General features: G+C 46.7%; 1 protein-coding gene across 1 annotated transcript in view; it reads right to left on the bottom strand.

Annotated features, from left to right (window-relative positions):
• CLIC4 (chloride intracellular channel 4) overlaps nucleotides 1-11,028 on the bottom strand; it is a 99,683-nt gene extending 88,655 nt beyond the window's left edge. Inside the window, exon 1 of the mRNA XM_039473541.2 lies at nucleotides 10,803-11,028. Coding sequence (XP_039329475.1) covers nucleotides 10,803-10,874 — 72 coding nt within the window. The 5' untranslated portion in view covers nucleotides 10,875-11,028. The remainder of the gene's footprint in view (nucleotides 1-10,802) is intronic.
• Nucleotides 11,029-13,592: the final 2,564 nt, after the last annotated feature.

The raw sequence follows: 13,592 nt of genomic DNA, 5'->3' as shown, positions 1-13,592 counted from the left end.
CAAAAAAAAAAAAAAGTTTTAATTACCTCAGCCTTCATCTAATTGTTTGGTTTTGTATTCTCCTATATTTGTTCAGATTCTCCTTTTTTCTTCTCCCACATACACAAGTAAATAGTTATTCTGCACAGTGGTAAAACTCAATACTTATTACAGGTGATTGACATTTTTGCAACTCTATTATAATGAGAACTAAATCTTTTCATAAGAATGAATTAGTCAACATGTAAGTTGGAAATAATAATTTTATTACACAAAAAGAGAAGGAAAACCTGTCATACTCCTAGCTTATTTCAGCTTTAAGAAACAGCTTGTATTTCAACTTCAAGAAAAGCAAAGAAACCTATGAAAGGATGCTTAAAGGTACAAAATATATGCATGCTGAATCAAGTCAATACCTGGCCCTGGTTCTAATAATTACAAAACATTAATTCTAAAATTTAAGATAGTCCTAGTCTACATTTGACACAATTTTCAAATATAGTCTTATTTATCTACATTATCACTTTCATGAATTAGACTAATAAATTATCCTGGTTTTATTTTATTGGTTTTTGTTTGTTTGTTTTGTGGTTTTATTTTAAATAAAGGAAAAAAACAGAAACCAAAGGCTAATTGATATTTCTTTCCTTTTTTTTCTTTAAAGAGACAGGTCTCCAACTGCCACCCAGGCTGGAGTGCAGTGGCACGATCACAGCTCTCTGCACCCTCGAACTCCTAGGCTCAAGTGATCCTCTCGCCTCAAGCCACCAAAGCTAGGTCGAGAGGCACTCACCATCACCACCAAACCAGACTAATATTTTTTAGTTTTTATAGAGATGGGATCTCACTATGTTGCCCAGGCTGTAATTGTTATTTCTTTTTTTGTGTGAGACAGAGTCACACTGTCACCAAGGCTGGAGTGCAGTGACACGATCTTGGCTCACTGCAACCTCCGCCTCTTGGGTTCAAGCAATTCTCCTGCCTCAGCCTCCCAAGTAGCAGGGATTATAGGAGCCCACCACCATGCCCAGGTAATTTTTATATTTTTAGTAGAGATGGGGTTTCACCATGTTGGCCAGGCTGGTCTCAAACTCGTGATCTGCCCACCTCGGCCTCCCAAAGTGCTGGGATTACAGGTGTGAGCCACCACACCCAGCCTATAGCTTGTTATTTTTTTTTTTCTTTTTTTTTTTTTGAGATGAACTCTTGCACTGTCTCCCAAGCTGGAGTGCAATGGTACCATCTCAGCTCACTGCAACCTCTGCCTCCTGGGTTCAAGTGATTCTCCTGCCTCAGCATCCCAAGTAGCTGGGATTATAGTTGCCTGCCACTATGCCCAGCTAATTTTTTGCATTTTTAGTAGAAACCAGGTTTCTCCATGTTGGCCAGGCTGGTCTCAAACTCCTGACCTCATGATTCACCTGCCTCAGCCTCCCAAAATGCTTGGATTACGGCCATCAGCCACCATGCCCGGCCAATTGTTATTTCTTGTATCAGTATCTGGAACTGACCACTGAGAAATAAAAGCCAACTCTTGAAACAGGCAACATGATTAAAAGCCCCAAGAAAATTCAAAAGCTGATGCCCTAACTTACAACCATATTTGTTAAATCATACTTAAGACAATAGGTAACCATGACCTAATGTTATTTTTCTTCAGAAAGTCCCTTTTCATTCTCTATACAATCCTCTAAAATGGGCAAACCCATCCTAGCTTACTCCTCTACTTGACCAAAATCTTAACTCATGCCTTAATCACACTTCCCATCCTGCCTAACACATTTTCCTTTTATGGACTCATAATTCCCTATTCAGGAGATATCAGAACACTGAGGCTCCACAGCTCTAATGAAACAGGAAGTGGGAAAGTATGGCTCACCATCCTTTTACTGGCTTCTAGGCACCTCTGAGGGCATCTTTCCAAACCAACTGTGACTTTTCGTGACAGTCAGGTTCTTCTCCCAATTGTCTCTTTCCTATCAAAGCTGTTAAGCTTTTCATGTGCTCAGTCTCCTTGGCTCAAAAGCCTCCTGCCTTTTCACCATTTGAGGCTCCTTTCTGAGAGTTTTTTACAGTAAACCAAAATCATCAACTTTGGCCTTTGCCAAAAGTAGCATTGGTAGATCTTCAGGAATAGCTTAGGCAAAAAGTTACAGTAATAAGTTTCCATTAACCTCATACTTTGCATTCATTTCTGTCTCCTGAATTTCCCCCGGAAACCTCAAATGAACTGGCATATTAATTAGATTCAAGGTAATATTGTCTAAACATTGAGTTAGTTTTTGTTCAATTACTGGAAAAAAGTTTTCAGCATTTCTTATAGAAAATTTATTTCATTTTTTCTCTTTGAAAAAACAAGGGGGGAGGTTTGAAGCCTCCCCTTAAAATAAAATATAAAGAATTCCCACTTTAAACTGTCGAACACTCCATCTGTACAATCCATTTGCACCTTCCCAAGTGCCACTGAAAAGTTGCTGAATAGACAGCAATCCAAAAACTAGGAAAGTGTGGGGAGATGAAAAAGGCTAGGAAAATGTACATATTAACAAAAACCTAAGTTAGGTTTTACAAGTCTCATCTTCAACTTTTAAATAACTTGTTTCCCTGGCACTATAGATCTGAATCACTCCTGGTTCCCTCTTAGGTATTAATCTACCAATTGTTTCCTGCACAGGGAGTTTCCAAATGATGTCAAAACTCACATTCCCATTCTTGACTATTCCCAACCCACCTATTCATCTTCCTTCTCAAGGTCAAGTTGAAGCCTACTTCCATCTTTCCCCTATCCTAGTCCAACTGAATGTGAGCCACACTTGACTCTTTAAGCATGGACCATCTTGTATTGTTTTCTTTCCAATAAAATTTGTAAACCTAAAGAAATGAACTGTTTAATAATTTCTTGGCCGGGCGTGGTGGCTCATGCCTGCAACCCAAGCACTTTGGAGGCCAAAGCGGGCGGATCACCTGAGGTCCAGAGTTCAGGACCAGCCTGACCAACATGGTGAAACCCCGTCTTATAAAAATAAAAATAAAAAATAAAATAATAATTTCTTATATCTTCCATAGTACTAAACTAAGTATTAGCACTTAGTTCATGACAGTACATTCTTTAAGTCATAGTTAATAATAACTAGAAGTGACCTTAGTGATCATCCAACCCAAGCCCTTCTTTTATTCCTTGCTTATATAAAGCATTCTTGACACTCAGAATTCCACTATTTACTTCTTTTAAAACAGTGGTTCTTAGCCTTGGTTTAGGAATTCCCAGAAAAAAGCCTCACATTAAAATTTATTTATTATTTATTTTGAGACAGAGTTTCACTCTTGTTGCCCAGGCTGGAGTGCAGTGGTGAGATCTGGGCTCACTACAACCTCTGCCTCCCGGATTCAACCGAGTCTCCTGCCTCAGCTTTCAAAGTAGCTAGGACTAAGGCACATGCCACCACACCCAGCTAATTTTTGTATTTTTAGTATTTTTTAATTTTTGGTTTTGTAATTTTTGTATTTGTTCACCAACATGGTGAACCAACGGGTTTCGCCATGTTGGCCAAAATGTTCTCAATCTCCTGACCTTGTAATCTGCCCGCCTCAGACTCCTAAAGTGCTGGGATTACAGGTGTGAGCCACTGGAATTCTTAATGTAATTTCAAGGATTTACAGAACCCCCTGAGCCTACAAATAGAGCCTACACTTCAAAATAATATACCATTATCCATGACAAAAACAGGTGTTTACTATGTGCCAAGCACTCTTCCTAAAGCTTTACGTAAGATGATATAAAGTTAGACCACACTTACCAGCATCTCTTGCAAATGAAGCTATGTGATTAGGTTCTCTCCAGGAGAATGTAACGGGAAGTAACAGGTAGAACTTCTGAGCTGGGGCACTTAAGATGTGCCTCCTCCATATTTTCCACCCCCACTGGCAGCGGACACTACTTGTCAGCCACCAACTTTGACAATTCAGAAGAGGACATGCTCTGGGGGCTAGTGGACAAATAAGCTAGAAAGAGCCTGGGTCCCTTAATAATTCTGAGGAGGAAACCCACCCCAAGATTTAAGAGATTATCCTGGACTGCTGGTTAAGAAATAAACTTCCACCGGGCACAGTGGCTCACGCCTGTAATCCTAGCACTTTGGGAGGCCGAGGTGGGTGGATCACCTGAGGTCAGGAGTTCAAGACCAGCCTGGCCATCATGGTGAAACCCCATCTTTATAAAAAAGTAAAAATAAAAAAGTAAAATAAACTTCCATCTTATTTGAACCATTGTTTGTAGGGAGATGACTTATTACAGCAGCTTAAATTATCCTAATTCATATGCACAGATTAAGTTTTAATCCCCTCAGTAAGCATACAAAATTGTTATTATTATTATTAACCTGATATTAGAAGTTAGGAAACTGAAGCACTGAGAGCTTAAAAACTTGCCTGACATACTATTAGAAGCCAGATTCAAGTCAAGCAGTCTGGCTCCAGGGTCCACGCACATTAGGAACCTCTGCCAAATATCTCGAAAGAAACAGACTCTTATGTGTTATGCTACCCTGCACCAGATTACCTTTTTACAACCAGCACCCCAATCCCAGCAGCTTGGTGACGACTTGCTGACAGTGATTGTCCCAATTCATAGTGGCACAGCAACATTTAAATTCCAGCCCATAAAACTGAACTCTGCAAAGGGATTACTTCCTGGGTTTTGTTTTTTTTTGTTTTTTTTTGTTTTTGGAAACGGAGTCTTGTTCTTGTCACCCAGGCTAGAGTCCAATGGCATGATCTCCGTCTCAAAAAAAAAAAAAAAGAATACCATCACATCATACCAAAGTTACCTGAGATGGTGATGTGGGGGCAGTGTCAATAGGAGCTCCGCAAAAGGAAAATCTAAAACTCCAGTCTCTTCTCAACTACTCTCATTTGTGGTTCGGGAGTTAATATTTGGTTTTACCCCAAACAAGCCAAGAAGAAATACTAGTAAATACAAAAAAGACTGGCAGGGTGGCTCACACCTGTAATCCCAGCACTTTGGGAGGCCAAGGAGGGCGGATCACAAGGTCAGGAGTTTCAGACCAGCCTGGCCAACATAATGAAACCCCATCTCTTCTAGAAATACAAAAAAATTAGCTGGGCATAGTGTTGGGCACCTGTACTTCCAGTTACTAGGGAGGCTGAGGCAAGAGAATCACGAATCCAGGAGGCAGAAGTTGCAGTGAGCCAAGATCATGTCACTACACTCCAGCCCTGGTGACTCTGTCCAAAAAAAAAAACAAAAAACCAAAAAGCCAAAAACTGGGAAGTATTAATAGAGAAAAAAAGAGGTGAGTACACAAAATTACATTGGGTTTGGAGACTGGAAGCTAAAGAAAATAGGGTGATGAACCATGCTTTATGTTCCAACCATCAGGATCTCAGTAAGTGGTTTCTAATTTCAAAGCATGGTAGAGACATACATTGACAACCAAATGCTCTAAAAGAAGGGAGCAATCTCATTTCAAACATTTGGTATTCTCCAAGTTGTAGGCACTCTGAACAATATGCACACCCTATCCTCAAGGAATTTATTGTCTGTCTAGCAGGAGATCTGTATATAAATATATACATACAAAATTGTACACACTAACATTTATTTGCTTACTGTGTACCAGATACTTTTCTAAGATTGTTGCATACTACATATATTAATTTATCCCATAGAACTATTCTATTAATATCCCAACTGTACAGATGTAGCACAGACAGGTTTAAGTAATGTATCTTGGGATATACAATTAGGGAGTAGACATATTGGATTAGAAACCCAGGCAGTAGTCAGATTATAAGGGACTTTATGCCCTTGCTAAAAGGTCTGAAATTTACTGTTATCTGTTGGTGGTTCCCAGTTGGAAATATATATACCTACCAGGCTCCTGTGGGTGGGGTAGAGATCATCTCCACTGTTGATTAAGGATGACTGCCATTGTTAAGCCTCTTTTTTTTCCTTGAGACAGGGTCTTGCTCTGTCACCCAGATTGGAGTGCAGGTGCATGATCATAACCTCACTGCAGCCTCCAACTCCTGGGCTCAAACAATCCTCCCACCCTCAGCCTCTAGAGTTAGGGCTACAGGTAGACCAGGCCACCATGCCCAGCTTGCTTACTTACTTAACTTACTTACTTATTTATTTAGAGACAGTCTCGCCCAAGCTGGAGTGCAGCACCTCCCAGGCTAAAGGAATCCTCTAATTTTTGTATTTTTTGTAGAGACGGGGTTTCCCTACATTGCCCAGGCTGGTCTCCAACTCCTGGGCTCAAGAGATCTGCCTGCCTCAGCCTCCCAAAGTACTGAGATTACAGGCGTGAGCCACTGTGCCTGGCAATTTTTTAAATAATTTGCTAGAGAAGGGTCTCACCATGTTGCCCAGGCTGGTCTAGAAATCTTAGCCTCAAGAGATTCATCCGTCTTGGCCTCCCAAAGTGCCAGGATTACAGGTGTGAGCCACCACAGCCCAGCTGCCTTTTTTACTTTTGGGAGGGCATCCCATCTATCCTCTAGGTATTGAGGTTAAAACAAAACAAAACAAAAGCAAACCAAAAAAACCATACTGCAGTTATATATATGATGGGGAGTTACTGGGCTCATGAGCAGACAACTCCAAAAACAATAATAACAAGGAAGGAAATGTAGTTGTGAGTTCAGTCACACTACTGGAGAAGGTGCTCATCTCTCTCTCTCTCTCATCTCTCAGTCCTAAACAGGTAGGCTCAAAGCCCTGTTAAATCCCTTTGCCTTCCCCCAGCATCACCACCAAATTTCTAATTTCTACACATGCTATGTGCTTCAGCTGTAAATAGTTTTCCACTACAAACTCAGATACTTCTTAGCAGGTTAACGATGTTCAACATACCACTCTGGACAACCACAGCCTCAGCACCCTCACTACTTTCCTTTTTTTTAATTTTATTTTTTGAGATGGAGTCTCGCTCTATCACCCAGGCTGGACTGCAGTGGCTCAATCTCAGCTCACTGCAACCACCCCTCCTGGGTATAAGAAATTCTCCTGTCTCAGTCTCCCAAGTAGCTGGGGTTACAGGCATGCGCCAACATGCACAGCTAATTTTTGTATTTTTAGAAGAAATGGGGTTTTGCCATGTTGCCCAGGCTGGTCTTGACCTCAAGTGATCCACCTGCCTCGGCCTCCCAAAGATCTAAGATTACAGTCAGAAGCCACCACACCCGGCCCACTGCTTTCAAAATAACTATATTTACAAGGGTATTTCCCCCATTTGCATTTCCCACCCATAGGTTTTGAGAAGAGATCAAGAAGGCCCTTTACCACATTTTACCTGTCCCTTTCTTTCCTTTCAAACAAACTGGTCTAGGAGCCAGACACAAGAGGCTCAAGCCTGTAATCCTAGCACTCTAGGAGGCCAAGGCGGGTGGATCACTGAAGGTCAGGAGTTTGAAACCAGCCTGGCCAACATAGTGAAACCTGGTCTCTACTAAAAATACAAAAATTAGCCAGGCATGGTAGTGGTCGCCTGTAATCACAGCTCCTTGAGAGGCTAAGGCAGAAGACCCTCTGGAACCTGGTAGGTGGAGGTTGCAGTGAGCCGAGATCACACCACTGCACTCCAGCCTGGGCAACAGAGTGAGACGTCATCTCGGAAAAAAAAAAGATTGGTCTGTATCAGAGCAAAGTTTTACCTATGTTGAAGCACTGGGTATCAGAAAACATTTCTTATTTCACAAATGAGAAAAATAAGGCTTGAAGAATGAAAACTACCTAGGGTAAGCCAACCAAGGAGTAAAGAACTGTGACTTGCCGGGCGCGGTGGCTCAAGCCTGTAATCCCAGCACTTTGGGAGGCTGAGGAGGGTGGATCACGAGGTCAAGAGATCGAGACCATCCTGGTCAACATGGTGAAACCCCGTCTCTACTAAAAATACTAAAAATTAGCTGGGCATGTTGGCGCGTACCTGTAATCCCAGCTACTCAGGAGGCTGAGGCAGGAGAATTGCCCGAACCCAGGAGACGGAGGTTGTGGTGAGCCGAGATCATGCCATTGCACTCCAGCCTGGGTAACAAGAGCGAAACTCTATCTCCAAAAAAAAAAAAAAAAAAAAGAACTGTGACTTAAACCCTGATACTCTGCCACCAAGCCCAATGAGAAAGGCTTACAACAAGTGGTAGGAAGGACTATTTCAAGTGGTTCACAACACCAATTTGAAAAACAGAAGGGGCATGCAAGTGACTCAAGTTTGGAAAACTGACCACACCCCTCTGCTATTCTAACTGAAAGATCAAATTAATAGTAAGCAGGGCATTAAGGAATGATCTCTTCCTAATTCAGATACTTCATTTTTCTTGTCTTATTTTGATTAGCTCCTCCAATAGAATGCTGAATGGAGCCATAACCAATAGCAGCTTTTTTTTTTTTTTAAATGAGACATAGTCTCACTCAGTCGCCCAGGCTGGAGTGCAGTGGCTTGATCTTGGCTCACTGCAAACTTCGCTTCCCAGGTTCAAGCAATTCTCATGCCCTCAGCCTCCCGAGTAGCTGGGCCCGCCACCATGCCCAAATAATTTTTCTATTTTTAGTAGAGATGGGATTTTACCATTCTGGCCAGGCTGGTCTTGAACTCCGGACCTCAAGTGATCTGCCCACCTCAGCCTCCCAAAGTGCTACAGGCATAAGCCACCTGGCCCGGCCCGATTGTAGCTTTGTCTTATTCTAAGTTTAATACTGTTCTAAAGTTTCACCATTAAGTATCATGTTTTTACAGATTATTCATGGATGCACTTTTTTTGAGTTTATGGAAATTCCTTCCTATACCTCACTCAGTAAAAAAATTTTTTAACTCATCTCTGGCCCACTCTTTTCCCTTCTCCAGGCTGCTTTCCACCCCCGACCCTTCCTTTCTTACATTTCAGGTTCCTTCCTACATTCTACAAACCTCAAAGTACAATGTCTGCCACCCAAAATAACCAAACTTCTCTGATATGCTGGGAGTTTTTTTTTTTTTTTTTTTTTGAGACGGAGTTTTGCTTGTTACCCACGCTGGAGTGCAATGGTGCGATCTCGGCTCACCGCAGCCTCCGCCTCCTGGGTTCAGGCAATTCTCCTGTCTCAGCCTCCTGAGTAGCTGGGATTACAGGCCACCACGCCCAGCTAATTTTTTGTATTTTTAGTAGAGACGGGGTTTCACCATGTTGACCAGGATGGTCTCGATCTCTTGACCTCGTGATCCACCCGCCTCGGCCTCCCAAAGTGCTGCGATTACAGGCGTGAGCCACCGCGCCCGGCCTAGGAGTTCTTTACCTATCTGCTGTTTCAGTTCCCTTGTCCCAAAAAAAAAAAAAAAAAATCGAAAATTGACAATTGAAAGAAAATCCTAAGGTAAACATTGTTTCAATCATTACTGAAGACTGCAGAACTAATTGCAGATTATTTCTTCTCTCCATCTCTTTTGTTTTCAGCAGGGTGTTGCTCCGTTGCCCAGGCTAGAGTACAGCGGTGCGACGTGGACTCACTGGAGCCTCGACCTCCCAGGCTCAAGCGATTCTCCCACCTCGGCCTCCAGAGCAGTACAGGCGCTCAACATCGCTCCCGACTAATTTTTGTGTTTTTTTGTTTGTTTTTGTTTTTGTAAAGACGGGGTTTCGCCATCTTGTTCAGGTTGGACTGGAACTTTTGGTACTCAAGGAATCCTCCCGCCTCGGCCTCCGAAAGTGCTAGGATTACAGGCGTGAGCCACCGGGCCCGGCCCTTCACTCTCTCTGAAACACACCCTGAAATGTCTTCCTTTCTTTAAAGTAAAAAAAAAACTCAGGTGGGAAAAAAGATCGTTCTAGATGCCCCTTAACTTTCCAGTCTGTTGCCTACCTCTGCACGAGCCTGGCTCGTTAGGTGGCTGGAAGCATCTCAGTGTTTTTTTTTTTTTTTAAGTTTTGAGGGAAGGAGCTGGATCCAGATGTTTATAACCTCGACCCTGTCCTCTGCTAAACCGAAAAGTATGGAAAGAGAAAAGGAAAGGAAGAGGGGCAGTACGTGTGAGCAAGGAAGTTCCAGGACAGAAGAACTCAAGACCCGAGAGCGGAAAGCCAAGCCTTGAAGGCCCAAGCAAGCTACCCATTCGCTCCCTCGATTTCTTTCAAAACAAAAGGGCGCACACGATCCCGCCCGAGGCCGCCACGCCGCGGGGAGAAGCCAAAACGTTGCATCATACGGAACACTCCGCGCCTGAGAAACGAGAACGCCAGAGAGTGCCCAAGACGGACAAACGCAACCTGGGGACCTCGGTCTTCTCCAGAGGCCCAGGAGCACCTGCTCTTTCGCACAGTTCTGGGAGACAGCGTCGAAAAATTAAAGTTTCCGTTTCACACTAGCGGGGGGCAAATGCCGGTTCAAAAAAGCGTTCCGAGAAGTTGGTTGGAAAGCTCGTCCGGCAGCGGAGCCGAGCGCGGGGCGGCGGGCGGGGCCCGGGCGGGGCGGGGGTGGCGGCGGGACCCGCACGCGCCCGCGGCTGGGGCTGGGGGCAGGCGCGTCCCGGCCCCGGACTCCTCCCGACCCAGCGACGCGCGGGACGCTGGGCTGGCGTCCGCCGGAGCCCGCGCGGCTGGAGACGGTGGCGGCCGCCCGGGTCCCCACCCCGGTCCCGTCCACGGGCCCTCGGAGGCGGGAAGGCGCGGGCCGCCCCCAGACAATGGGACCGGGGCGCGGGAGCCCTCGGCGGGACGGATACCGGCGCCGAGCGGGGGCGCCTCGGGAGCGCCCCGGAACGCCGCTCCTCGCAGCCCACAGGGCGCGGGGGGCTCGGCCGGGCGGGACCGCGAGGCGAGCGCTGGCTCACCTTGACGAAGAGCTCGATGAGGGGCTCTTTGTCCTCCTCCTTCAGCCCGTTCAGCGGCATCGACAATGCCATGGCCGGCTCGGCTGCGCTCCGCGAACGGCGACGGCGGCTGCTGCTGCGGCTGCTGCTCCGGGGCTGCTCCGGCTGACGGTTCCCGCCGCGCCGCTCACTGGACTGTCCGGCGTCGAGCTGGCCGCGGCCTCAACTCCTCAGCACCGCCCCACGCCCCGCGCGCGACTCGGAGGCGGCCGCAGCTCGAGCCGCTTCAAGCGGTGGGGCGGGGCGCCACGGGCGGGGCCGCGGGCTGTGGGCGGGGCCAAGGCGCGGCGCCTCAGGACTCTCCCGGGAAAGCGGGGCGGCTGGAGCCTGGGGGCGTGGCCTCGGGCGGGAAAGGCGGAGGGACCGCTCTGGAGCGGACCGAAGGACCACTGCGAAGCCTGGAAGCTGATAGGGGGCGTGGCCTGGACGGCGGTGGGGGACTCAGTGGGCGGTACGAAGCGCCGGCTTAGGCGGGAGGGACCCGGGCCACGCCTCCCGAGGGGGCGAAGGGGGAATTCCCAGGGGCCAGAGCCTGACACTGCCTCTCTCCGCAGCGCCTGCGCGTCCTCCGCAGCTGCTGCTGGTGCTGTGCCAGGTGACCTCATGCCTCGGCTGGCCTGGGGAAGCGAGGAGGCGCCTCCCGCCCACTCCCCCGCTGAAGCACCCCAGGACTCATCGCTCTTTCCCGCAGTGGCCACCTCCCCAACTCCCTCTATTACACGGAGTTTCCTTTTCCAAGACAACTTACCGGAAAGTTTTCATCGCCTGGGGAACACCTTTTTCTTCTGCCTCTGACTTTGTTTTTCCCGTTGACGCTCCAGGTCGTTTCGATCTTGGGAGCCAGCACATTCACAAATACTCATGAAACCTTAACTGTGTTCCAGGCTTTGGGCTAGCCCTTGGAGAGTAACAATTCCCAGAGCTCCCGAGGTTGAACCGCAATCCCAGTGCCTGCAGGCCACTAAGGACTCTCAAGCCATTGTCCATCTTGTTCTCCACTGCCCACACCCATTTCTTACCCCCCACCCCGCTCACCAGGCAAATCTGAGTGTGCATCAGAATCACCTGGGTACTACACGCAGCCCCGCTTTATGTGTTTCCCAGATCCTCTGAGGAAGAGAGAAATCCCTCACTTAGCAAGCACCAGAACAATTCTCAAGTAGGTGGTCCGCATTAAAACTGCACTGGACAGGCCGGGCGCGGTGGCTCAAGCCTGTAATCCCAGCACTTTGGGAGGCCGAGGCGGGTGGATCACGAGGTCAAGAGATCGAGACCATCCTGGTCAACATGGTGAAACCCCGTCTCTACTAAAAATACTAAAAATTAGCTGGGCATGGTGGAGTGTGCCTGTAATCCCAGCTACTCAGGAGGCTGAGGCAGGAGAATTGCCTGAACCCAGGAGGCGGAGGTTGCGGTGAGCCGAGATCGCGCCATTGCACTCCAGCCTGGGCAACAAGAACGAAACTCCGTCTCAAAAAAAAAAAAAAAAAAAAAAAACTGCACTGGAATTTAAGTCCCCAAGGATAAGAGCTGTGCTTGCCTTGAGATTGCAGGCACCTGGTCCTGGTTTGCTGCTGTGGAGTGCCTGGGGCAAATTTCACCTCCTCTGGAAACAATTACTTCTGCCCTCTTCTGACTTTCCACAATACTTGACTCACAGCTACTCCTCCCAACTTCCCAGGTTGGGCTAGTGAGTTCCAGAAGGCCCACACATGGGAGGTTTGTCTCCATATCCTCAGTGTCTAGGACATATCAAAACGTTTGAAGAAATCGTATGTAGGCGTCAAAATACATACAGTGAAACTTGCAACTTCTTCCTCTGCCAACCCAAAGCAAGTTGCTCAAATTTTCTCACAGGGGCTCCGGGAAAGAGCCAGTGTATCCCAGTGGTCAGGAACCCAAGCTCTGGAGTTTGACCGTTTAAGTTCAAATCCAACCAGGCAATGGCCTTAAAACCCCTAAGCCTCAGTTTCGTTATCTAGAAGTGGGTGGGGCTAATTACTGATTCTTGTCTTACCGTATGTGCTGCTGCATCAGGATGGATGTTATCTGCATGGAGACTTATTCTGTCCCTACCACCCCTGCAGGCTGGAATGTGGTATCATATTCAACTCTCTCTATGCCCGGCTAGTTCGTTGAAAATAAATGAATTCCAGGAGGCTCCCTTAGATGGGGGCTTGAACTATGAAAAACCTGAAGTGAGTGGACTCTGGACTGAACCCAGTGTTAATTTTTCATAGAACCATGAGCTGAAGCAAAAGTTTCCTTCCAGACTCCACCCTCTCTACCCTACCAAAAACGAACTGGATGGTCAATCAGTTCAAAGCAGATCTCAGCTGAAAAACAATTCAGCGGAAACTCATTGTGCCTGAGAACTGATCAAACTGAAGCAGGGCACAGTGGCTCACGCTTGTAATCCCAGGACTTTGAGAGGCCATAGGCGAGTGGATCACCTGAGGTCAGGAGCTTGAGACCAGCCTGGCCAGCATGGCGAAACCCCGTCATTACTAAAAATACAAAAGTTAGCTGGGCATGGTGGCACATGCCTGTAATCTCAGCTACTCAGGAGGCAGAGGTTGCCATGAGCCAAGATCATGCCACTACACTCTAGCCTGGGTGACAGAGTGAGATCTGTCTCAAAAAAAATTTTTTTTTTAGTTAAAGACAGCAAATATTCCCAGTGGTGAGCTGCCCATCGCAGCATCCACCTGGCCTCACAGCACCAGGGTATGGAAGAAGGAGCAGACCAGA

The sequence above is a fragment of the Saimiri boliviensis genome, chromosome 11 (assembly GCF_048565385.1).
Source record: "Saimiri boliviensis isolate mSaiBol1 chromosome 11, mSaiBol1.pri, whole genome shotgun sequence".
Classification (NCBI taxonomy): Eukaryota; Metazoa; Chordata; class Mammalia; order Primates; family Cebidae; genus Saimiri; species Saimiri boliviensis.
The sequence above is the reverse complement of the archived record's forward strand: the minus strand, read 5'-3'. Positions and strand labels throughout refer to the sequence as shown.